This window comes from Sparus aurata, chromosome 4 (genome assembly GCF_900880675.1).
Source record: "Sparus aurata chromosome 4, fSpaAur1.1, whole genome shotgun sequence".
In the NCBI taxonomy this organism is placed as follows: Eukaryota; Metazoa; Chordata; class Actinopteri; order Spariformes; family Sparidae; genus Sparus; species Sparus aurata.
This window is the reverse complement of record NC_044190.1, coordinates 23,344,376-23,368,559: the sequence shown is the minus strand read 5'-3', so window position 1 is coordinate 23,368,559 and position 24,184 is coordinate 23,344,376. Positions and strand designations below refer to the sequence as shown.

Below are 24,184 nucleotides of genomic sequence, written 5' to 3'. Positions count from 1 at the left end.
CGTGTCACGGAGCGTCAGCACCGGACGGGTTTGAGGTTGGACATGACAAAAAAAAAAAAGGAAAACGTCATCTTCAGACTTATTAGTGTGGTCTTTACTTATGTATTACAAAGTCATATATACACTTAGATACATAAACTCAGTCAAAAAATTTAAAACAATTTCCCCGACCTTATGAAAATTAAAAATAAAAAAAAAAAATGGTCAAACAAAAACACCACGAGGCAAAGTTAACATCTCAAAGACTGCACTGTTTTCGATGTTGAAGCCTACATACCAGAGATGGTGATGAAAAAGACAGAAATATAAACACACACACAGAACAGGCATAATGAAAAAAAAAAAGCATTGCATCAACAGTTTATACACGTGTTTTCAAAAGTGTGGATTTGTCCATTATTCCCTGTACATTATGTTTTCAAAGGCATGGCACATAACACTTGTTCAACTCTTGAAATGACTAGAAGGATGCTTCAATTAGCACCGCTCCTTTTTTTATACTTATATATATTAATATAACGAAAGGCTTGCTCAGGCAGTATAAAACTACAATTCAAGATTCCAGTAGCTTAGCATCAACATTTCAAAATCAGCAGTTACTCGCCCTGAAAAATAAGATTTACAGCGTCAGCCTGGTCCAATCTGATTGTGTAAAACAAACCGTATGTGAGACGTTCACTGTACATCATCTGTTAGCCACCATCACATTAGATAAAGCCCTCATAGATATGTCATTGAAGCATTTAATATATCTCATGTGAATTAAACATTTATTACGTTTCCTTTTCAGACAGTACAGCTAAAAGAATCAGGTCCGTGTCAGCTTTTGAAAATGAGAGATAGAAAGACAAAAAGACAATACTAGTTGGTGCATCATAAATTATAACTATTATACAGCACTGCTGCAAAATACAAATATATACACTGTATACGCTGATTCCAGAGCAGCTGGAGCACAAAGTTTCCAGCTCAGTAACAGTGGGGGAGCGCAAGACCTCAGTCAGTCAGCCTGTCCATCAAACATCAGATGCTGGGTGACCCATCCAGTAGTAGTTCATGTAACGTTAGTCTAGGTACTGGCATTGGTAAATCTTTATAATAAAATCATTAATTTAAGCCCATTTATTCTCGTCACACTCACCACCATCCCTAGATTTCAACGTCCTCGTTCATTCAAGATTTCTTGTACAATGCGTTTTACATTCAATTTGGAAAATCAAAGAATCTAAGTAAAAGTAATTTGAGCTGAGAGGTGACGGATGCATGCACCATTTTAGTCTGAATATTGCCGTCCTGATATGAAAGACGATGTTGGTGACGAATTTTGAAGTCTTGAGGCTGTTGCGAGGTCGAAACACCTGTTACAGTCTGGTCAGAGGCTGCCGATGTTGGGGAAGCTCTTAAGCTTCTCTGGGAAGTCGTCTTTGTAGAGTACAGGGTCTGCACGGTGTTCTACCACCTTTAGAGGCATTGTACCAAAAACTGAGGCAAATTTGTTGATGCACTCAGATCTAGGGGTGAAAAAAAACAACAACTTATTCAGTTTAAAAGCAGGAGAAAAACATGGCTTTATTAAGCAGCTTATGACTTGTAATGTTTGCAAATGATGAATACGGTATGTAGGTAGATGAGGTATTTTTCTTCCTTTTTAATTATTGTAAGATGCAAATCTTCCTCAAATACAATTTCCCACTAAAATGTTCATGTTTATATCTTTTACAGGCATGTAGAGGCTTTATCCAGTCAGTGGTCTTGTGTGTTTATATTTGCACAGCTTGTAGTATATAGTTCTCTATTTACAGAACATCTAGGACTTCAATTTAGTGGTTGCATCTAGTGGTAAAGATGTAACTGGAAAAACTAAAAAATTATCAAAGTGTAAATCTTTAAAAAACATTTTTTACTGTATGTCCCCAATTAATACTTAAAGTTTTCTTTTTAATGGCAGCAGGCTGTTTAAACACGAGACAAAAGATACTATTGACTGCAGTTTACTGTAAACAAGGTTCTCTTGCAGTGAATATTTTCTAGTTATAGAAAGTGTCCCAAAAAAAACGGTGGGGAAAAATGGAAATGCACAAATTTATATGTGCAACATTCCGAAGATAGAATTTCTACTCTGTTTTTTGTACAACAAATTGAACTGATAACATGTTTTAGTATCCAGATAAATTTGGGATTTTCATAAGATAAAAAGTAATTTATTACAAGGTTTTTCTACAACTAAAACTCAAAGCCCAAACCCAAGTAAAAGTAATGTCAGAGGAGTAACACACATACAAGAATGCTTTAGTTACAAAGTAAAAAAATAAGGAAACAAAAAAGATTATTGTGCTCCATTTATGCCAGAATTCCAAAACAAGTATCATACCTCTCCACCATGTGTGTCTGATCCAGGGACAGTCCATCAATGGCAGTACACTCAGGGCACTTGAACTTTTTCCTGGGGGTCACCTAAACAGAAGCAGAACAAAGTCACACCAGTAACGTCTGCTCACTCGTGTGTTAAACCTCAGCAGCTCGGACAGATGCTGACAAACTGTCCAGTGTGATGAAATGAGTGACATCCTACAACAATTTTTGTTAATTACAGTGTGTGTCTGAATTATCCACGGTGGAGATGGAGAAAGATGATGTATGGCTTTCCTCTGTCTAACCTCCATCACTAATAGTATACCCCTGACACATGCCTGGACCAAATGCTCTGAACCTGTGAATGTATATGTGTGTGTAGAGGAAAGTGTGAGACACAGAGAGGAATACAGGGATGGCTGGAGACGGTGAGTGTTTCCTGAAGGAACCGGTTAGAGATATGGTGGGAGGTGGGTGCAGGCGTAAGGAAGTGAGGAGCTTGTGATTTGATGGCAGGGTGTGCGTGAGCCTCAGTGAGCTTAGGAAAACATACTCCGAGGGGGAGTGCCAGTGAGTGACACCCAGATAAGGGAGGTTAAGGCCAGGCTTTAGCTCAGGCCCCTGCACCTGGGCACAGTCAGCGTGAAAGGGAGGAGGGGAGAGGCAGTGAAGCCGAAGGGTGAGAGCTGATCAAACCCAGAGATGCTGGTCCGCTCTGTCAGGCTCTCAGCCTCCCCCAGCAAGCTTAAAGCACACAGGCCGATCAGAGCTGTGAATGTACCTTTATGGGGGCTTTGCCAGTGATGTTAGCCACCAGGAAGTTCATGGCAATATCTTCACAGTTCATGTGAGCGTCCACCCAGTTCTTGATGTCTCCGGGCATCTTGTATGTGTACAAATAGTTGAAGTACTGAAAAAGAAAAAAAACTAGAGATTACAGGGTGTTATACAAAGAGTCTGAAGAAGCGTTATGTACAGACACTGTCTGAAGAGTATGTAGGAGGAACCGCTGCACTAGAATTTTCTTTGAACTTAAGTGAGTGTGTGAGGTTTAAGAAGACGGGAGATAACCTTGCTCTGCCATTGACACTCTGCTCATCTATCACTGTAATCTTCTTTCCAGAAATCCTCTGCATACCCAAAACAGAGGTCTTCTGGGTTCAACACTAATGATTGACTGACAGCCCAGGACAAGTTGAGTGCCACTTTAACCCAATCAGGAAATTGGTGAAAAGGAAATCGATACATTATTTTTTCAAGGGCTGATAATGGAAGTTTCTAAGGTGGGAGACATCTCGCTTGCATCTAATCTCTGTTGAGAATTGCAGATGGGCAGTATTGATTGGGCACTTGTGAGAATATGGCAGCAATAGACATTACTGAGCTAAATTGCAATCAAACATTTCAATTATCCTGGAAAGAGGAATGAACATTTGGGATATGCCAGAATGTTTTTTTTGCATCACATCCTTGTTGATTCAACTACTTCAAGATAACTTCAGCCAAGCGTTTCCAGGTCACCTTGTGGTAGAAGGCAGCTCCTGTTAGAACCATGGAGACCTCGTTGGTCCACTCTGACTCATACTTCCACTTCCCCATTTCATGGTCCCAGAGGTGCAGTCGGCCTGGGTAGCCCACCAGCCTGTCGGGGAACTCCCTCCACACCTGGAGCAGGACAGATTGTAGACATGTTTAGGAGAATCAAACTAAGATAAGAACTGGTGGCTTACAATATGATTAGTAGATTTACAATATCTAGTCTTCTGTTTCAAAATATTTCTGAACATTTTTACAATATAAATTGAAAATAGTTTCATCTACAAGTAGCTTTATGATTGGCTGAATATCTATGGCTCGACACCAGCAGCCAGTCGGCAGCACTGTCATCTATTTAGACCTACTCCTCCATCCTGTCTGCAATTCCATGTAATTATACCTAAAGTGAGCACAATTTTATTAAATGGCTCCTAAATGGATTCAGGTGAATGCGCTGAGCTAAGTGGGGCCGGGCAGGTATGTTGGCATGGAAAGTATCAGCCTTAGACCTGTCATCATTCATCACACATCAAACACATTCAGCCGACAGTCAAATCCCCGTCTTGTGGAGAATGAGCCTGCAATCTCCCTGAATGACTTTAAACACCGGGATCAACCTGAAATGGCTCCCTGCCAACAGAGGAAGGACGGGGGGTGAGTATGTTTTTTAAAATGTGGGTCTGTTTTCTCACCTCGTAGCCAAACTGTAGTTCATCTGATGTCAGCATGATGATGTCATCATCGATAGCTAGCACTGCCTCTGTCTCGATCTCGTCGTAGGGAAAGAAGCGGTTGCTCAGCTTGTTCTCTTTGGTACGCACGACTTTGAGAGGAACACCGATCTTCGGCCAAAGAGACTCTGCCAAAAAAAATAACAATAAGCGTAGAATCTCTACACACACAGATCTAGAAATGAAGAAATGAACCTTAAATTGGCAACAATTTGGATAATAAACCATTTTTCAACAATTAATGTCTCAACGAAAAAAGTGCTATATAAATACAAATTTACTTACTTACCTGACTGATGTTTTTCTTTGATTTGTATTCTTATGGCAGTGTTATTTTGGTTTTCTGTCATTGTAAGCTATTTTAGTATTCAACAATGTGTAAATTGTTACTTTTCAGAAAGTACTTTCTTTCATGGAATATATACATTTAGACATGTTTTATTTATAAATGACCAGTTGACAAAAAAAGTGTGTCAAGATTTTCAAATGTGAAATTTACTAGTTGTGTTTGTCATTTATGACTTAGTAAATCAGTTTTCAGTCACAGCCCAACATCAATACATATATACTGTATGCAACACGATAATACCCTTATTTCATACATTTTTAGTGGTTTCACAGGATTATAAATATGGCCTCTTTCAATGTCTAAAGATGGGCGAGAGATTATGATGTCATTCACCACTGACAGAGACATTGAAGTCTCTCCTGGCAGTGGAAAATAGTGCTCTGGGAGTTTAACTTCACTCACTGACTCGTATAGCTACGCTAACCTCAAGCACGTGCAAATCTAACCACAGTACGATTCACGAGATAGATCAACAAAGTCGTTTTGTCAGGGGAGCGTTTCAAACATCTTGGGCAGTGTCCATGGCACGGACTATGGCACAGACAGATCACACAGACTGTGTCCCCTCATTAATGGGCTAACTGGGGCTTGGCAGCCTGTAAGAGGAGCTGTGGGTCCTTCTAACCACGTCTTAGGTCTCCTGTCAAAAGCTATTGTCAGGAAAAGTGCTACGTTAAACGCCCAGATTTTCTTCTTTCAATCCGTCCATGTTGCTGTCATCCTTTCTTTTATTTCCAAGGTTGGACAGAGGCAGTAGGATTTAGAGAATTAAAGGCTATTATCTTTTTTGAAACTTTTGCTCCACCTTGGCATGGGTCAAATCACAGCAACGTTTTTAGGAATACTCTATGGCTGTTATGCACGACTTCTGCATTTACTGATGCTCTGTGGCAGTTAATCTTGTCAACACAATTTCACAAACAATGTCATTTAAGCCTGTTACAAAACATATTTAGACTCATAAACACAAAAATGATAATTGTGTTAGAAAAACATTGTAACTTGGTCTTTATTGTCTTAAAAGAAATCCAGGAGGAAGTAAAAATAGGAGCCTGTAAACACATCAGATCAAGGCCTGGTGTGAATGGGGAGGAACTCTGCCTCCATGTTGGACTGAGCCCTGCGAGTCTGACCTGTCAATGGCCCCTTGTTAATTCTAATGGGTCACAAAGCTCCAGCCAGGCGCCGCTGATGCCTCTAATGAAAAGGCAAGTCACAGCCACGAGGGAGCACTTCAAAGTCCTCTCATTACTTCATTACATTAGCCAACTCTTACAGCGGCAGGACTGATTTAATTCCTGGTGCAGAACAGTCTCAGTCTGAGTTAAGCCATCGGTGGGGTATGGCACGATGAACTGTTGTGTACTTAATTGCCACATTAAGGTAAATAATTACAGTGCAAGGTGCAATAAATAACGACTAATCCAAGCTTACCAACTATGACACAACTCTGACAGACTACTGGTGATGATGGACAGTAATGAAAACAGAACAAACAGTGACAGACAGATTAATACGCGAGACAGATCTGCTGGTCAATCAGAACTGAGACCTACTGATGGCTTCTTTGGATTTTATTAACACAAATACTTTTAGTATGTATACACATGCTCTTGGTTCTTGGTACTTTATTAAAGTATTTAAATCTAAACTCAACAGCACCACAACCACAGACAAAAACATAACGGTAGGATTTATTGTAGCATTGTGACATGACACTGCACAGGTTTCATCTAGTTTTGGTAGTTTAACCTCATAAACTGGCGAAAAAGTGTATATGCAACTTCATCTTTTGTAAAAAGCTTCATGAACTTTGATTATTTTTTCGATGAGAATCTGTTATACTCACCCTCAGGAGGACTCTTGTTCTGGTTATTCCACACCACCAGCAGCTTAGCCAAGCTGGGCACCTTGGAGATTTCTGTGATGACCCGGAAGAGACTCTCAACACGATCGTAGGTCAGTACCACTGCTGTGAACCCAGGTGCCCTTGGTGGGATAAGTGGCAAGAACAGAGGGCTGTTCACACTGGACCACTTCTGCACGAGACAGGAAACAAAGGAAAAACACAGTGGTTGTTGAGGCCGCAAACTTCTCGTTTCATTCATTCCTTTAGTTTCTTTCATTTTTATGAAAAGCTACAGAAGAGCTAGCGTCATGTCATCTATGTCCACCCCTGTCTGTCATGTTTTCCATGATTTAATACACTATAATAGTGCTTCAGTGGACAGTGAGGTCACCTGCAGTAATTTCCAGATGATGGATTTTATTGTGGAGCAAGAATCATTCAATAATGTGTCTCAGGGGCTAAACGAGCGACGAAAGCTTCCAGTAAGAAAGCCAAGTAAACCTTACTGAAGCAGCAGTACAGAAGGATAAAAAGACCATGAGGGAGATTGCAAACAAGACAGGCTGTCTAGCCTCTTGAGTCTCCTGCCCCTGTGATGTTATTATGATGAGTCTTCTGGGATGTAGGAGAAACAGGAGCAGTGAGGGAGTAAAGTTTGCGATGTAGTTAACAGTGGCCGCCTATCGTCAATGTGGAACTTGGCTTTTCTGTCGTTGCTCCCCTTTAAAAAGTCTCATAAACCTTAGAAGCCGCACTGACTTCAGCTTAGATCGGGTGACACAGTTTAAAGCAGGAATCCACAGGAGAGTTTTTCTGACGATCTGTGAGTGCTAAATACAAAACACGGTCATCTGGATCAGAGGAGACAACTAATGTTTGTCTTTTTATTTCACTTCACCTCAGAAAAAATTGTTTGTTTCCTACAAACTAAGTGTGTCTGTTATTTACAAGCACATGCTACTGTAACACTAGCAGATATAGGAGCATCAGGGTTCATAAGCGCGTTAACTTCATCAAAGCCTCTAAAAACTGTTCCACCCTTGTTACAGTGACAATCTGAGAAGGGCAAAGACAGCATATCTAACACAGTAAATCTGTGGGCTTCTTGAAGTACATATAAAACCTGTGTCTACTCTGGTCCTAGGTGGCCACACAGCGATTATGTGGCTCCTTCCATAGCATCAACGCAAGTCTGTCAACACAGACACAGCCGCTGCCTTTTACACAACATCAGTCACTCCTCCACCAATAAAAAGTCACGTTATTGGCAAGTGGAAACTTCCTTGTGGTCATTCTCACATTGTCAAACAAGCGAAGGGGGAAATAATTAAACTAACACGTATACGCAGCAGAGATGCATTAAAACAGACTAAAAAAGGCAGAGACCACTTAAGTCATTTGTCAAACTGAATAAATGGGATGAAAAGAAAGCCACAGCTCAACGTAACCAACAGATCTGAAGTAGTTTATACTTTACACTAAGAAAGAAGAACCTTATCTGGTTATTTAAAATGCTTAAGTGGTTCTTTAATACACTTGAGCCCCATCAAAGATATGTAGATTAAAAGCAAGAGAAATAAAGAAGTTAAAAAGCCTGTCTCTCCTGCCTTTTTATCTGTATAAACATTTCTACATTTACGTTTTATGTTAATCTTTTAACAGCACACACAAGTACCACTATTTTTTTCAAAGGTGCAGAGGCACAGTAGTATATAAAATCAATCGTTGATTGGCCACAGGAAGGACAGAGCCGGAATGGGGGGCTAGCCTGCATGCACACACAGACTCCAAAACATAAACAGCCCCCTGTCATGGCGCACACACTAAATGACAAACCTTACGGAATTCAGGCATTTATGTACGAGCCAGAGTCGGAAACCAAACAGGAGAGTGAAGAGGCAGAGACGGTGCAAGAGACACGTTTACAGCAGGATGTCTCTGAATGGTAAAATCTTTTTTTTTTCCTTCTTACTTTTCACACTCGTGTTTTACATGTAAGACCTGAGTTTTAATGCTGGCGGTCACGATGTATGGTGTGAAAATGACAGAGAAATAAGCAGATTCAGCGTGCTCACTCAGAAAGTCTGGCTGAGGACGGCTGTGAGCCGGTGCATATGCAAGTAGCCTCCTGTGGTAACGTCAACACAGGAGCAGAGTCAAAATCTCGTGCTTTAGGAACGCGCACTATTGTGCGCTATTCCTGTTCGGAAAAAGAGCCAAAGCGAAAAAAATAATCCACTTTCAAACTCCAGCTTTTCAGGCAAGTTTCAACAGAGGTCCAACACCAATACGCATGATTTAACGAGAGAAATTGCGATTTCCGGGTGATGACTCCTTTAACTTTTACTTCTTCAGCAATTCCAAAAGAAGTGAGTGACTGTAGTGTAATGTAGATCTTGGAGCCCTTTTAAGCCATGTGGAATTGTATCTAATCAATTCTATAATACACAGTGCTGTATTTTGTCACACTTAAACATTTCAGATCATCAAACAAATCTTAATATTAGACAAAGATAACCTGAGAAAATACAAAAAGTGATTTTTAAATGATGATTTCATTTACTAAGGGAAAAAAGCTGTCCAAACCAAACTGACCCTAGGTGAAAAAGTACTTGCCCCTCCTTCTCAAATCAGGAATTAACTGTGATTAACCACATTTTTTGGAAAGCCGAGTTCAATTTCACTAGCTCCACCCAGGCCTGATTACAGCTAGACCTGTAGAATCATGAAATCACTTAAATAGAACCTGTCTGACAACATGAAGCAAGCCAAAATATATCAAAAAAGCAACACATCATGCCCCGATCCAAAGAAATTCAAGAACAGATGAGAAACAAAGTCGTTGACATCTATCAGTCTGGAAAGGGTTACAAAGCCATTTGTAAGGCTTTGGAACTCCAGTGAACCCCAGTGAGAAACATTATCCACAAATGGAGAAAACATGGAACAGTGGTGAATCTTCCCAGGACTGGCTGGCCTACCAAAATTACTCCAAGAGCGCAATGACAACTCATCAAGGACAACCTCTAAAGTACTGCAGGCCGCACTTGCCTCAGTTAAGGTCAGCATTCATGATTCAACAATAGGAAAGAGACTGGACAAAAATGGCATCCATGGGAGAGTTCCAAGGCGAAAACCACTACTGACCAAAAAGAACACAAAGGCCCATCTAACATTTGCCAAAAACCATCTTGATGATCCCGAAGACTTTTGTGAAAAAATACTGTGGACAGACGAGACAAGAGTGGAACTTTTTGGGAGGTGCGCATCCCGTTTAATCTGGTGTAAAATTAACACAGCAATTCAGAAAAAGAACATCATACCACCAGTCAAACATGGTGATAGTAGTGTCGTGGTCTAGGGGTACTTTGCTGCTTTAGGACCTGGATGACTTACTGTAATTGATGGAGCCATGAATTCTGCTCTCTACCAGAAAATCCTGAAGGAGAATGTCCGGCCATCAGTTTGTGACCTTAAGGCCAAGCGCACTTTGGTTTTGCAGCAAGACAATGAGCCAAAGCACAACAGAAAGTCCACCTCTGAATGGCTAATGGAGTGGCCTAGTCAAAGTCTGCACTTAAATCTGACTGAGATGCTGTGGCATGACCTTATACGGGCCATTCATGTTTGAAAATCCTCCGGTGTGGCTGAAATAAAACAATTCTGCAAAGAATAGTGGGCCAAAATTCCTCCTCAGTGATGTGAAAGACTCATTACCAATTATCGCAAACGCTTGATTGCAGTTGTTGCCGCCAAAGGGTGGCACAACAAGTTATTAGGTTAAGGGGGCCATTACTTTTTCACATAGGGCCATGTTGGTTTGGATAGTTTTTTTCCCTTGAAATGAATCATTTAAAAAATGCATTTTTGATGGTCTGAAACATGTAAGTGTGACAAAAAAGCAAAAACAAAATAAATCTGTAAGGAAAAATACTTTTTCAGAGCACTGTATGTTTCGTCTTTATTGTGACGGTGTTTACATTCACATCTGATGAAAGTCAGCACTGTGACTTCATAGCAATTCTTTTCATTTTCAAATCGAATGTGTATAATGGGAGAAAAAAAAAGAAAATCCAAATACTTACAGACTTCACTTCACCCAAACTGCTAAACTGATCAAGTAAGACTTCCATACGAGTGTGCGCCAATCACCACAAAACTTTAAACTCCTTTATAGGCCTGATATGCCTCAATTCTTGTCATGTAAAACCTTGCAAGTATGCCCAATACCTACAACTCCCAAACAAAAAGCAGCTTGTCCCTTATTCTGAACCCCCGTCTTCCAACGGCACCAGCAATCCTGTGGAAATGTGCTTTCAATTACCAGCCTTAAGACTACAGGAGGAGAGGGGGAGAAAAATGTCTGCCTGATTTATTTAGTGCTCTGCGCAAGTTCTTCTCACCATCCATTCACTGAATCCATCGAGAAAACACTTCATCTCCCATCTCAGGCAACAATGGCTAAAGGTCTGTACCCTAACACAATTAACCTCCTCTGGGTCTGGACAAACACTGAGACCTGAGTGATTCTGATTGACTGGGCTGGAGACACTCTGACAAAACATTTAGAAATAAGTGGGCAATAACATGTGTAACTGCTGATTAACAAGCTACCTGTTCAGAGTAAAACAGGCAACCATGGTCAACAGTGAGGGCCTACTTGACTTTAACCCTTGTGATCCTCAGTAACTGTACAGTTTGTAGCAGAACTGAAATAAAACATCAGAAAACAGCACTCAGAGCACTGATTTCTTTGACACCACCTCTCTAATCTTAGCATTTCAGTGGATCTTCTTATAGTGGGATACTTTTAGACATTTGACAGATCCCTTTATGCATCCACACACATGCTTCTACCCCACAGGCTGAGGATGGAGGAGCCGCTACATCAGACCAGGCTGATTAACAACTCCTGAGAGATGGTCGCCCAGCCAAGCTGTCTACAGCCACAAACTCCCACAACCGCAGGGATGCTTAACACACACACACACACACACACACACACAAACTATTCTTCGCATCAAGCGCACTCTCTACAAACACAATGACTCAGACATGCAGGAACTTATTTTTCACCACAACGGAGGAATCCTCCTAGTGCAGAACTGCTGACACAAACTGGCTGCCTCAGAGCTAGCTGGGTGTATACCAAACTGTGAAGCGCAGCATGTGTGGCGCGCTTCAGAAAGAGCGAAGGCATCTACTGTCACTCTGCCACAGAGGCATGGATTTACAAGGCACAGGAGAGTGGGATAAGCTTAATGTGGCACTTTGAGCGCATGTATGGTCAAAGCTCCATTGTGTCAGATAATAACAGACAACAAAGAGACTTCTAGGAATACAACTGAGGGGCTCAGCACAGCAGAGCATAGATCTACACAGATTGTATAGATTATGTGGCTGTTTGTAGAAAGAGATTGGTGTTGGGGCAATAAATATACTTTTGAAAGACAACAATGAAAGGTTAAAATACAATAATACAATAAATAATGTTGTTCAATGGGTCAGAGTTTAAAATAATTTAAAAAAAGCATATCAACACTGAGTCTAAACAATTACATACCACCACAGGTGGATTGTTCCACTGCTCGTACGTGCGTGCAGCGTATGGATAGATGCGGTCATTGATGATCTGGAGCGTTGTCACACCTATAGCCTTCATGGAGCTGAAGTAGGCCTCCCAGAACCAGCGAGCCTGTGGACAAATGGAACAAACTTGTTATATACACAGAAAAACTCAAATGGGGAAAAACGAGCAAAAAGAAAACAAACAGATGCAAACTTGGATATTTGCACTGACTGATAAAAAATTTCATGACAATCGTGCCATTACCACAATATGTTGCATACAGGTGTAAGAAAGCCCTGTTTATATCAATTGAAAAGTAATACAGAACAATTATAATTTTTATGTCTCCCCCGAAGGCAATGACAATGTTTACACGGACTACATTAAATGATCTTAACTTGAAGAGCCAGATTAGAGAGAATTGTACCGTGACATGAAAAATGACACCTTCCCTGTCTGTTTTTGTTTCCATTAAAAGTCTGTGGGTGATCTGTTTGACTTGATTTGTTTGATGCTGCTGGACTATGGATTTCTTTGTGAAGGACTGAGGTCAGATTTTCCGTGACAGAAGGATGTGACTTTGTGCACGTTCTCAGTCGCTATGTCTCACACTGCCACTCTCTGCTCCACTAGCAGAAAACAACAGTAGCTACAGTTTGTTGGAGTCCAATAACAAACTAACAACTGGCTTTCAGCACAACACACAAGTTCCACAGAGCCCCCGGCCACTGCTGGCCTGTTGTTATTGCTTTTTAAACACCATTTTCACAGTTTTGGTATTTTTATTTTGTGATATGGTCATTACACAACTGAAGATAACACACCAGTGTGAAGTCATGACTGTAAAATCCAGATTTTTCCCCTTCGGTCCAACTCTTAAAAGCCCACTTTGCAGCTCTCTTCAAGCTCTTGACCGTCAACCGCTCTTCTTCTGAGGCTCTCTGAAATCTCTTTTGACAGTGCCTGTTTCACTTCAACAGAACTCCGATGTGAAAAGCAGACTTTAATGATAACTGAACTCGTAACCCATAACTTAATGTTATCACATTGGCTGCTGGGATACCAATCTTGCCTTCATTCGTGGTTCATTTCACATCGTCTTTTCAGCTGAGGCCACAAAGATGAAAGAGAATATCTGTATACTCAATTTGTTTCGTCAGATGAAGAAAATAAAAAATTTAAGGTGAAGTTATTGCAACAAACCTGTAAATTCTAGGGTTCATGAATTCCTTCTCACTTTTTATACCATAAAACACAGAAGTTACAATGACCTCATCAATCTAGAATGGTGTTACTGACCAAAAGATATGTGTCTGGCCTTCTTGCCTTGTGCAGGCCACTCTTCTATTAAGCAACTTCAAGGAACATCTTAGGGCAAAAGAACCCTATAAGAGTTAATGAAGCTTCAAACAACATTGTCTCCTGCCAGGAGGCACCAAGTTACAGTGACCCGACTCCAGCTCACCAGCTCCTCAATAGCCCACAGTTCTGGGGGAAAAAGGATGTGAATATCTTACTTGTTTGGGCTAAATATCTATCTCTTATAGAAACGAAACAAAGACGGGTCTTAGTGGCACGTGGCACCCATGTCTGATATATAGGACAGAGCTTCAGAGATGTACAACAACACAAACACAGCGTTTATTTTTACAGAGGGGGTGAGTAGAATCCAAAAGGACTTTACTAATCTCAGGGGGGAATCCCAACGGCCCATAAATCACTCAGTGATGAAAGTTTCTTTTCTGACCGGGAGGAGGCATAAAGAAAACTGTGCTGGCCCGAGGGCTCATCCCTCCACCCTCTCCCAGCGCCTGCAGGAATTTTTATGAGCAGGGAAGAAGAGCCGGCATTGCTAGAAAGGAAGAGAACCCCTTACTTCATCTTCCAACGGCAACATCTAGCCTGTAGTTAACTCTGATCTACATGATCCATGAACTAACTCAAGTGTATTTAACCAAAAAGGACATGAAATATAATTTAAACTGTAGCTGTAAATATTTTGCAAATATTGATAAATATTGCAGAACAATCCTAAGAACAAGTTGGGTCAAAAATCTATTCCTTTGTAAGCCAAATGTACCAGTCATCCAATGTAATGCTTGGTTAAAACTAAATTAACTCATTTCCTTCTAGTTTACAGATCTCTCCAGTAACTGCCACTCTTTAGCTGCTGAAATTCAGTTTAAATAAAAAGGTCAAACAGATGATCAGAAGCAGTTTGGATCACAGCAGTCTGCCTCACTTTCTTTAACTCAGTGGAAGTTGTCAAGTGCCTGATAGATGATTCAACCTATAGAGCAGAATTGGCAGCCAGTGAGCTGTGGACAGAACCAGGCAATCATTAGTGTTTCTGACATAATCAGAAACAGCAGTGAAACCCAGTCCGCTTCAATCATGTGGGCTTGCTCACTGGGAATATTGTTTTGCTCGAGATTTATTAGCACTTTACTTTTAACCGTGATCAAAACATTTCTACACACACACACAAAACAAAACTTGCTCAAATAATCATCTCGTCTCCAAGGTGTAAATCAGTCCTTATTAGATCGGCTTCAACAAAAACTAGCAGGATTTGGGATCTAGAGGATCTTCGAGCTTTAGCAGCAGGTTTCATGTGGGATTACACAGTCTTGGTACTATTGAGCCCCATGATTTTATGGATAATGGAATACCTCACAGACATTTCATACTTTGTAAGGCTTTAAAGAGTCTGCATTGCAACCTAGATGCACATATACGTACACTCATATTTAAGGCATTATTTAGGCTGTGATATTCTGATAAATCCTGCCTTTTGTGAGGAAAGATAATTGGAATAACTAGGTTGATTGATCCAGGATATCAAATTTGCACCTCTAAAAGCAGCTGTTGTTATATTTTTGCCTCACTAAAAGGCCGCTGACACCTGCCATCATCCTGGCTAATTGTTCTTTTCTGTATGAGTGGATTCATATTAAAAGAAGACTGGCCTGAAGACAAGTAAAACAACATTTTTTTTCAAATCAGCTGCAGAAAGTGTACTGTTCTGAAAAGTGGAGAGCTGGGGAGGCTACAACAAAGCTGAGAGGACAGGTACAATCAAGAGAGCAAAAGAAAAAAAAGATGGTAGTCAGGTTTTAGTTCAAGGCAAGAGTAGCGGAAAGAAAGCTGGACTCTCTCCTCCCATTTTCTATATTATAATCTAATAACAGAATGGATTTGGCCGTACTAATCTAATAAATGTGTCATATTTTGAGGGTATGACCCAAACAAGGCTCATGAAAGTCAGTACACAAACATGGGCTCAGCGGTCTCATCTTGCAGCTGTTTACTGTGCGGCCTTTTAATATTTGACCTAAATGGAGGCTATTACATCATCTCAAATCTGAAAACAAGTTCTGCTGTCTGGACTGAGTCTGCTGACTACTGATGGAGGCTCAACAGTAGTCTGTCACAATCTGACCTGCTCTCTAATAAAGTTAACCTTATGTTCTGTCTCTCCAGGATGAACTGAATACTTAACACCCTTGACCTGACAGAACAACAACCGATGAATAACATTGAAAACCACTTTTTAGGTTTGCTGTTTCTGTTGATTCTAGCCTCTGACAGTTAAAAAAGGAGCAACTATAATTTACTTTACTAAAACCTTAAACTATAGCAAATACATACGATGTTGCTCTTCATTACATTGCATTTCCTTTGATTTTTTTTAATACGCTACATGAGAACGAAGTCAAAGCAAAGACTGTTGAGCCCTCTGCTGGCTAAACTAATGAAATTCATCAGCTCAACCACAAAAGAAATCTTTGTTAAAGCTTTCCTAGAACAGCTGCTTGGAAAAAAAACACAGGCACTCAGTAGGGATAAAAATGTTTTTCGCATGAAGACTAGAGTATTTTACATAGTATCCACAGGGAACATCTCCAGATTTATGCCGACTTCAAGAATACAACATACATCAAACGATTCCTTATAGAACTACATATACCTATATACATTTTTTTATATACATTTCTGTCCCTGCAGTGTGCTCTCATAATAGACAAGTACTACCTACGCCAGGAAAATACCAATACACAGTCCACTTAACAAACACTTGATGCAAACTTTTCCTAATACTGCTTCAAAGGGTATTCAGAGTAAGGTCTATCCCACAATTCACCACTGTTTACAACACCACATTGGATTGGCTTGAATATCATCATTTGTGTTCAAACATAAACAAAATTATGGCAGAACCCCCACAGAAAGTTATCATGTAATAGGAATAATCTAAAATTTTGCAAATCTGTAAACAAATTTTCATGTATGATACCCAAGTTTTGGCCCCTTCAATATTTCTCTTGCAGTTACCTACGTGATTCTAGATCATGTAATTGCCCTAACTGAGTCTTTGTTTGCCTACATCTGATTGTAGTTAGAATACTGTATGGTCGCATTTATTTGTTCCAACATATCATATGAGCTTCGTTGAGCTATGTACGGTAATTGTACTTGCATGACTGACCGGATGTTTTTAATCCATCAAACGTATCCTTGTGAGCTTCGCTTGGAGTCTTAGCACTTGGGAATTGTGTAAAGTTACCAGAATATGGGACACACGTGTAGGCACTTGACTACTCAAAAATACTACAAGTGCTGATATTATAATAGACTCATTATCTGCAAGAGACAGATCTATAATGTGGGGTTAACAAGCTTTTAACATTTGCATTTTTAACGTGAAGTGCTCTGTAGGCCCATCAGGTCTATCATGTCTTACCAGGTAAAAACAACAAGGACCTGGCTCTGAGTTTATGTAGTGCATTTACCAAATCGTGCTCTTCCAATGTGAGCTTATTATTTTCATCTATCCTAGTCTTTCTATTTCAATAATCAGCTATGTGCCAAAAGGAGAACACACTTTAATGCTTTTAGTGTGGGTTTAGAGTGTGACCTGTGCACAACGGTATACAGTGATATAACATTACTTTCACCAAATTCAGAGTAAAATTATATCTGTAGAGAAATGTCTCGGGTAAGAATCGACTTGCAACCAAGTCAATCCATCTGTAGACCGTTAAAGAAGGCAGAGGACTACTGTGATCAGCAGAAAACAATATAAAATGTATGGTACTATATTAGCTGTGAGCTACACACAGCAGAATACAATCCCATCTACAGGCTAGCCATGTTTTTCAGCCTGTCTGGTGTAATCCAACCCTGAGCCCATCACTGAGCCCTTGGCCTAAAATGTGTGTTTGGGCAGTATAATTAGTAAATGGACTTGAGTTGATACAAGGGAATGAGGAGCAGCTGAACCAGTGCACTTCTCTCATAGCTGCTTTCACTTTTGTTTATTGTGGCTCAGCACAGATATCAAATGGAGAGAGAGGGAGAGCAGTCTTCCGAGCATTTCACTCAAGCTAAAATCAACATAGTTGAGTCTTCTGAAAGCTGTTTAAAATCTAGACTGCGCAATGGAGGACATTCAAACGTACTAAAAGTGAGGTTGGAGTTCAAATTTCTGTCTTTTGGACGCTTTAAATAAAATGTGTTTGGGCTTCCATACACTTGATTTATTGGTTGGTACAGGCATAACTTAGATGTGACATCCAAGCGCGCTAACCCAACTGACAGCACCTCTGACCACAGAGTCAATCTGAGTCACACTGCCACTTAGTGTAAGGCACTTGAAATAACTGTACTAAAAGATGTTATTGTCTTCAGTTATACATTGTGCCCGTTACCTGTCTCTGCATCTCTTCAACCTGTCTGTGAGGAATACTCTTTAGGATGGTGTACATCTCTGACAGCTTCTCCTCTGGAATAACCACAGACGCCCTGTGCAGAAACAGAAACTTGAAATCAGTCTACTGAAAAGGGCCGTCTGACTGTCAAACCGTTTACTTGTTTTTCCAACTGCGCAGCAATTTTGGCAGACCTTTTCCAGTCAAGTACTTCAGAGAAGGGCAGAATGTAGGAGTCAGCGAGGATAACGGGGACACAGCCAGCCTGCAGCACGTCACTGAGGGCAGCCTGACCCAATCGTGCCCCCCGCAGAACCACACAGAATGAAGACTCCTGAATGAGGAAAAATTAGAGATTAGATTGGATTATTTTTTGTTAACGCATTAACTTTTAATATTTCATACAAATCACTTTTAATGCAGTTGTGCTTCCTACCTGCAGGATCTGAGGGTAGTCATACACCTGCCCTTTGTAGCAGCGTTTTCGTGCAGCGGCGGCGCCCTGTGAAAGGTTGCTACACTTGTCCAGGAGGAGCAGTGCTTCTCCATTTTCTTCCTTCAAGCGCTCCAGTTCAGCACGGTACTCTCGGTGGATGGCAGTTTGAGAGGACAGAATAAAGTAGCGTCTTGGCCTGGGGGAATGAAGACAGGAGATATACAGAGGAATACTTTACTGCTGACTATAAATAACTTCTTGATAGGGATTAGCCTAAAGAGTGTTGATAAACCACAATTACTTCCACAGTCTGTGAATACATTAGGTAAACAGACTGTAATGTAGGCATGATGTGGTCCTAAAACAAGATAATGGGAGATAATGTGCGAGATGTGCTCACCCAGGCTGTCTCTCAGGCAGCTCAACGTCCGCAGAGAGGGGGCTGTACACCGGTATGCTGACATCATAACCTTGTCTGTAAGTCCACGTAGAGAAACCGCCTCCAGCAAGCAGAGCTCTGAAATAAATGGACCTGGTTTCTAACAATGCTTCAGCGTACTGGGGACTCAATAGAAATGAGCTGCAAAGAAAGACTTTAGAAACACAAAATCAATCATTTGTTATTTTTCTTCCTTTGAGGACTTTTGTGACGGACAATGTTGATGTGGAGCACAAAGTGACATCAAACAAGGCTGAGTGCCCTGGCTAATAGAGCCCATATAGTCCCCTAAGTGGCAAAATGTATTTTGGATTACATTCTATTCTCAGGCAAGGTGAATATAAAGTGGAAACACACTGTCAGTCACACACACACACACCTGGTTCTGATGAGGCTCCATGTCAAATGGACCCCAGCTGGATGAGCCCAGGAAATTCCTTGCAGCTAAAGATAGTGTTCATTGTCTCAAGGCTGCCTGTTCACAAACCCAACCATCACTCCAGCCTACAGGACATCTCGAGACACAGAGGCTCTTCACTGGTAAATACAACCAGATTTGAAATGTCTCCTCAAGGACTTTTGACTATATGTTATCTCCCAATTGCTTGTAAATATCTCTTTCATCTTTATCAAATAATCATTCTTAAAATGAAAGATCGTCCCAAAATCAAAAACCCATGTGTTCACTCTGTGTGTCTGCCTTCTCTTGAATATAATGAAAATAACAAGATATTAGGCTAACTAAGCTAGCAAATGTTACAGTTCAGCCGAGGAGGACGATGTTTACATCCTGCGCTATTATGAGCACAAGATTCTCGTCCACGAGTGGATAAACGCTTCCTTCTGCGTGGTAATGCAATTAAACAGCTGTAGTTTAGCCCCAAGAAAATAGCTCTTACATGCTCACAACAAGGTCTATGGATTATCTCAACTAACTAGATCATTCATTTCTGGAAAGGGACATTGGTGTTGAGGTTTTCCATCTTACCATCTTGTTCCATTATATTTAAGAGAAGGCAAATATCTCCAAAATTCTCCAAATAACACCAAAACAATCTAGATGGACAAGTAGCACTTAAGATAACATGCAACTATGCATTTGTGTTCTTGGGTGAACTGTCCCTTTAACACTTTGTATGTGACTGCACTTATGGTAAATGCTACTTACGGCTGAATGATCAATTGTAGCATAAAAATGTATTTATTTTGTCCAACCGAAACAAACATAATTTATCCTTTTGATTTGTAACTAGTCATTCAACGTTGCTTGCTTCCCTCCTGTCTAGTATTATGAATTAAAGTTTGCAGTTTCAGATCATTTTTAGACTGTAGGTGTCTGTCTTGACTATGGTAGTGTGACAGCTGATCAACACTATCTGGTGGTGACATTTACCTTTGATCTAGCCATGTATGTTTTTGATCCATGCATTTCCTGCAATTACTACAAAGTAATTATCATTTGAACAGACTACACCATAGTGGAAGTGAACTACTTTTAAAGATTTTAGAAGTGGCAATGATTCAGATTATAATGAACCCAATCTTAATTACTGGGATAGCTTCAAGGATGTACTGTAGCTACCTGTCTCTGGGCACATCCAAGGCAGTATTGTAGTCTGGAGGGCCTCCAGGTAACATGTTGAAAAGTAGATGATTCATTCCTTTGTCCCATCTACAAAAACATACACAAGATTTGATCCGTTAGTTTAAAGAATACTTGAACAACAGAAAATTAAATGATGGCAGTTTTGTAGTTTTTGTGTAAAAGGACCTTCTTTTCTCTATTTGATACTAATGTGTATTAAAAAAAATGTGTGTGTGTGTTGACCAGAAAATATACATTTTGAAGCATTACTTTGGTCTCTTGTGACATTTCCATCTTATATGGGCAGTGGCTGTTATTTCTGACATTTTTGGATGTTAAAGATGCATTTATATAAGATCTGTGACTGGATATTAAAACTCTGTATTTGAGCTTTAGCACCAAGAACAACAACAGAGACATGAGAACCATTTAAAAAAAAAAAAAAAATGTTCATATAAGAGTGGTGCGCACACCAAAGTGTCAAAGAAGTATAACTTTCAATAAGTTTTCATGACTAACCTGGGTAGCATTGCCAGAGCCTGGGCAGTCTCTCTGATGCGCAGGGAGTTCTGATTCAGCACATCAATAGATGGGATAAAAAGACAAGCCCGGGTGACATCATCGGTGTAAAAGTCACTGTCAGAGATGGCACTGAGCAGGTCATTGTATTCTCGAGACAGCCCGGTGCTGCTGATGGGAACCCCCAGTTCATCCACAAATTTCTGCAGAGGGTAGATATAGACCTGCCAGAACAAACATGTCAACAGTGAGCCATAATTTCACCGGGAACGAAAAGCTGTACAGGCTTGCTCTGAGATTTGGTTACCTTGATTCTGTTTTTAGGATTGTAGCCACATCTGTACACATCAAAACAGGTGTGCATGCGACAGCCCAGGTCACCCCTCTCAGGAATGGGACTGGACACAGGCAGGCGGACCAGAGGTGCGTCGTGAACACTGCGTTTGTCGAGGCTCCAGTCAGCTGCCGACTCTATGGAGTGGGGCCAGAACTGAAACATCCCTGTGGCAATCAGTCCCAGCAGCACCACCGAGAAGAGGGTGATGTAGTAGATTCGGTGCTTGGTTTTCATCCGCGGGATAAGGGCTGGGCCCCGAGAGCTGTACTTCCCAGTGGCATACATGCCTGACACCTCTCCTCAACCGGTCACTGTGTAAAGACAGACTTTAAATCAGTGACAGCTCAGGATACTATGTATATAACGTTATGAGGAAGTGAGGAAACAGTTTACCCATTTTTTTACCCAAACAATCGTTGCCTGTAACGTTAATCCACGAACCAGAGAGGTCCATTAATTACCCCAAAAATCTTAGTAATATGTGCGATACATAGTTTTAAGTTCACACTAATCGGTTCTAAATAAAACGACGTTACTCATTTAGACGTATTCGCTGTCAACGACTTGAATAGCTAATTAGTGCTAACATATCCTTAGCCGCTATCGAGCCAATGTCAACAGCGGAAATCCCCCCAAAATGTATCACAACCCGAAGGAAATATCGCACAAATTGTTCAGCTACCTGTAAATTTCCAGGTGTGCTATAAGAGCAGTGATGACAGTGGCTGTTTTATCTTAAATGAACAAGGAAGCTAACTTGGCTAACCGCAGCTCACGTAGTAGTTAGCTAGCTAAACCAGCTGTGTAAACACTCCTTCTAATAGCGCTTAGCTTACTAACGTCAGTTGGCATACTCAAACGTTATTGGACGAGTTTAAAGTAATACAATTATTCTGTATGTTTACTCACCGACACGTTTAATTGAAAAGGGGGTCGACAGTTCGGTCTTAATTCATGGCAACGATTAGAAAACAGGCAACACTTCTACATACAGAGTTAATGTTAGCCTAGCATCAAGCTAACGCTAGCGTCCCAGGAACTCTTGCAGTGATTTCCGGAAGTCATTCTTCTTCGCTTCTGACATGTTTGTGACTCCTGTTGATACACTGCTCCCCTCTAGTGGAAAAGTAGGTACATCTTTTATAAGTTTCTTTTCTTTCTTTCTTTCTTTCTTTCTTTCTTTCTTTTTTATTATCGAGGGTTTTAAAAACATTTGTAAATCTAAATCTTGTAGATGAAGTTGAGGTCCCCCAACATACTTTTATCTTTTCTGAGCTTTCAATCACACCACATGGTCTTTCTCAACAGTTGATGGTAGTTAAAAAAATGTAAAACTAGCAAGTGATTTTGAGATTTCTGGAATGGACTGATCAGCCATGCCACTGATATGTTATTATCCTATATTCAAAGATAACTCCCTGGAGTGAATAATCTTGTTTTGAGAGGGGTAATTTATAAGATCCTTCCTGTGATGTTTTATTGCAAAATCAGTGCTGACACAGTACTTTAATTGAGGTCATTAAGTATAAATTATTCCCTAGTATAATGTAAATTACCGGCAGTAAAACTCCTGAAGTGTAGAATAAATTACAACAAGTTTTACTGGTCTCTAAGCCGCAATCAGTCCTCACATCACCATGATTCAGAGTTAACTAAAACAGAAATGTTACTAATCTTCACTGTCTTGGGTCGGGGAGTGATAAAGAGATTTCACAAAATAGCACATGTGAACAACACTACTTAGTGAGGCGGGGACGTCCAAGGTTTGTCATCTTAGTTATCAAACAGACACCTCCCATCCACACTGTGTGTTTTGACCCCTGACACCTCTATAGGGCTCAACAGTAGATTCTGATCACCTACTGCACAGTCACCATACACTGCTACACCTACATATGGGCTTAAATATAGCTCTGGACACCTCATGCCACCTTTACTCAAAATCCGCCTGCACTCAGCAGTTCTCAAACTGATGATACGTTCTTTACATCTAATCTAAATCACAAATGTTTTCAGGATGGGTTCATCCGGCTTGTATCCGCAGCACCTGGCAAAAAAAAAAATACGTTTAAAACTATAATCTTTCACAAATAACGAAGACTTTTCATCTTAGGAAGTCTTTGCCTAAATTTCCCCTTTAACCCTCTCAATCGAACCTCGATTACACATTTATAAAAAACGCATTTATAGTCTCATTATGCTCTTTAAGGACAATTTCATCCCAATATGAAAACTCAGTCATTATCTTCATTAGCTTCATAGTCCACCAAACATTTTTGGAACTTCGCAGCAGAACAGCATTCTCCTAAACAACTAAGTACACAAGGACTTGTTTGAAAAGAATAAATAGAAACAACCAGAAATAAAAACTGAATAATGTTGCATGTCTGACACAGTCCAAATCTCTGGAGGCTCAAAATCTAAAATTGATTTTAAAAGGCATCATCTACACCCTCTTTGCCTTGTTGAGCTTGTGCACCCACTTTAGGTGGGGTGCACGCTTGTGCTTTTAGCTCAGCAGCTACAGTGAATGTTTCAGCTTAAAAAGGGTGTGAATAACATTTTATCAAATCAATTTTGGATCTCAAGGCATGTGGGGACTGAAACTGGAGCCATGTTATGTTTTTAAAACAAGTCCCCATCTACCTCGGTTGCTGAAGAGAATGCTGCAACACTAGCCCATTTCACACAGAAGAAGACGCATTATCTCCGCAGCAGTGGTTCGCCAATTCTCCGCATCCAAATGACAGTGTGAACTGGGCTAGTGTTTC

At 40.5% G+C, this 24,184-nt stretch overlaps 1 protein-coding gene across 2 annotated transcripts; it reads right to left on the bottom strand.

The window, feature by feature from the left end:
• Positions 1 to 72: 72 nt before the first annotated feature.
• Positions 73 to 22,505, bottom strand: ext2 (exostosin glycosyltransferase 2). 2 transcript variants are annotated; one of them, XM_030414759.1, is made up of 15 exons: positions 22,323 to 22,505; positions 21,384 to 21,724; positions 21,077 to 21,300; positions 20,555 to 20,644; positions 18,934 to 19,050; positions 18,534 to 18,729; positions 18,292 to 18,431; positions 18,098 to 18,191; positions 12,381 to 12,512; positions 6,818 to 7,007; positions 4,581 to 4,747; positions 3,874 to 4,017; positions 3,134 to 3,262; positions 2,372 to 2,454; positions 73 to 1,511 (listed from the first exon to the last, which is right to left on the bottom strand). In XM_030414759.1, the coding sequence occupies exons 2-15, from the start codon at positions 21,696 to 21,698 to the stop codon at positions 1,373 to 1,375; spliced, it is 2,160 nt and encodes a 719-aa protein (XP_030270619.1). In that variant the 5' UTR covers positions 21,699 to 21,724; positions 22,323 to 22,505; the 3' UTR covers positions 73 to 1,372. The 2 variants fall into 2 exon arrangements, with proteins under 2 accessions (XP_030270619.1, XP_030270620.1); XM_030414760.1 differs by lacking the exon at positions 22,323 to 22,505 and adding an exon at positions 22,096 to 22,224.
• Between the last annotated feature and the right edge of the window lie 1,679 nt (positions 22,506 to 24,184).

Bases quoted from the DNA above. Each gene is read 5' to 3' on its own strand.
- ext2 (XM_030414759.1), bottom strand. From the start codon at position 21,698: ATGTATGCCACTGGGAAGTACAGCTCTCGGGGCCCAGCCCTTATCCCG. The intron at 12,513-18,097 runs GTAACGGGCACA...ATTTGTCCACAG, and splicing joins TTGAAGAGATGCAGAGACAG to GCTCGCTGGTTCTGGGAGGC. The intron at 2,455-3,133 runs GTACATTCACAG...GCTTCTGTTTAG, and splicing joins CTGGCAAAGCCCCCATAAAG to GTGACCCCCAGGAAAAAGTT.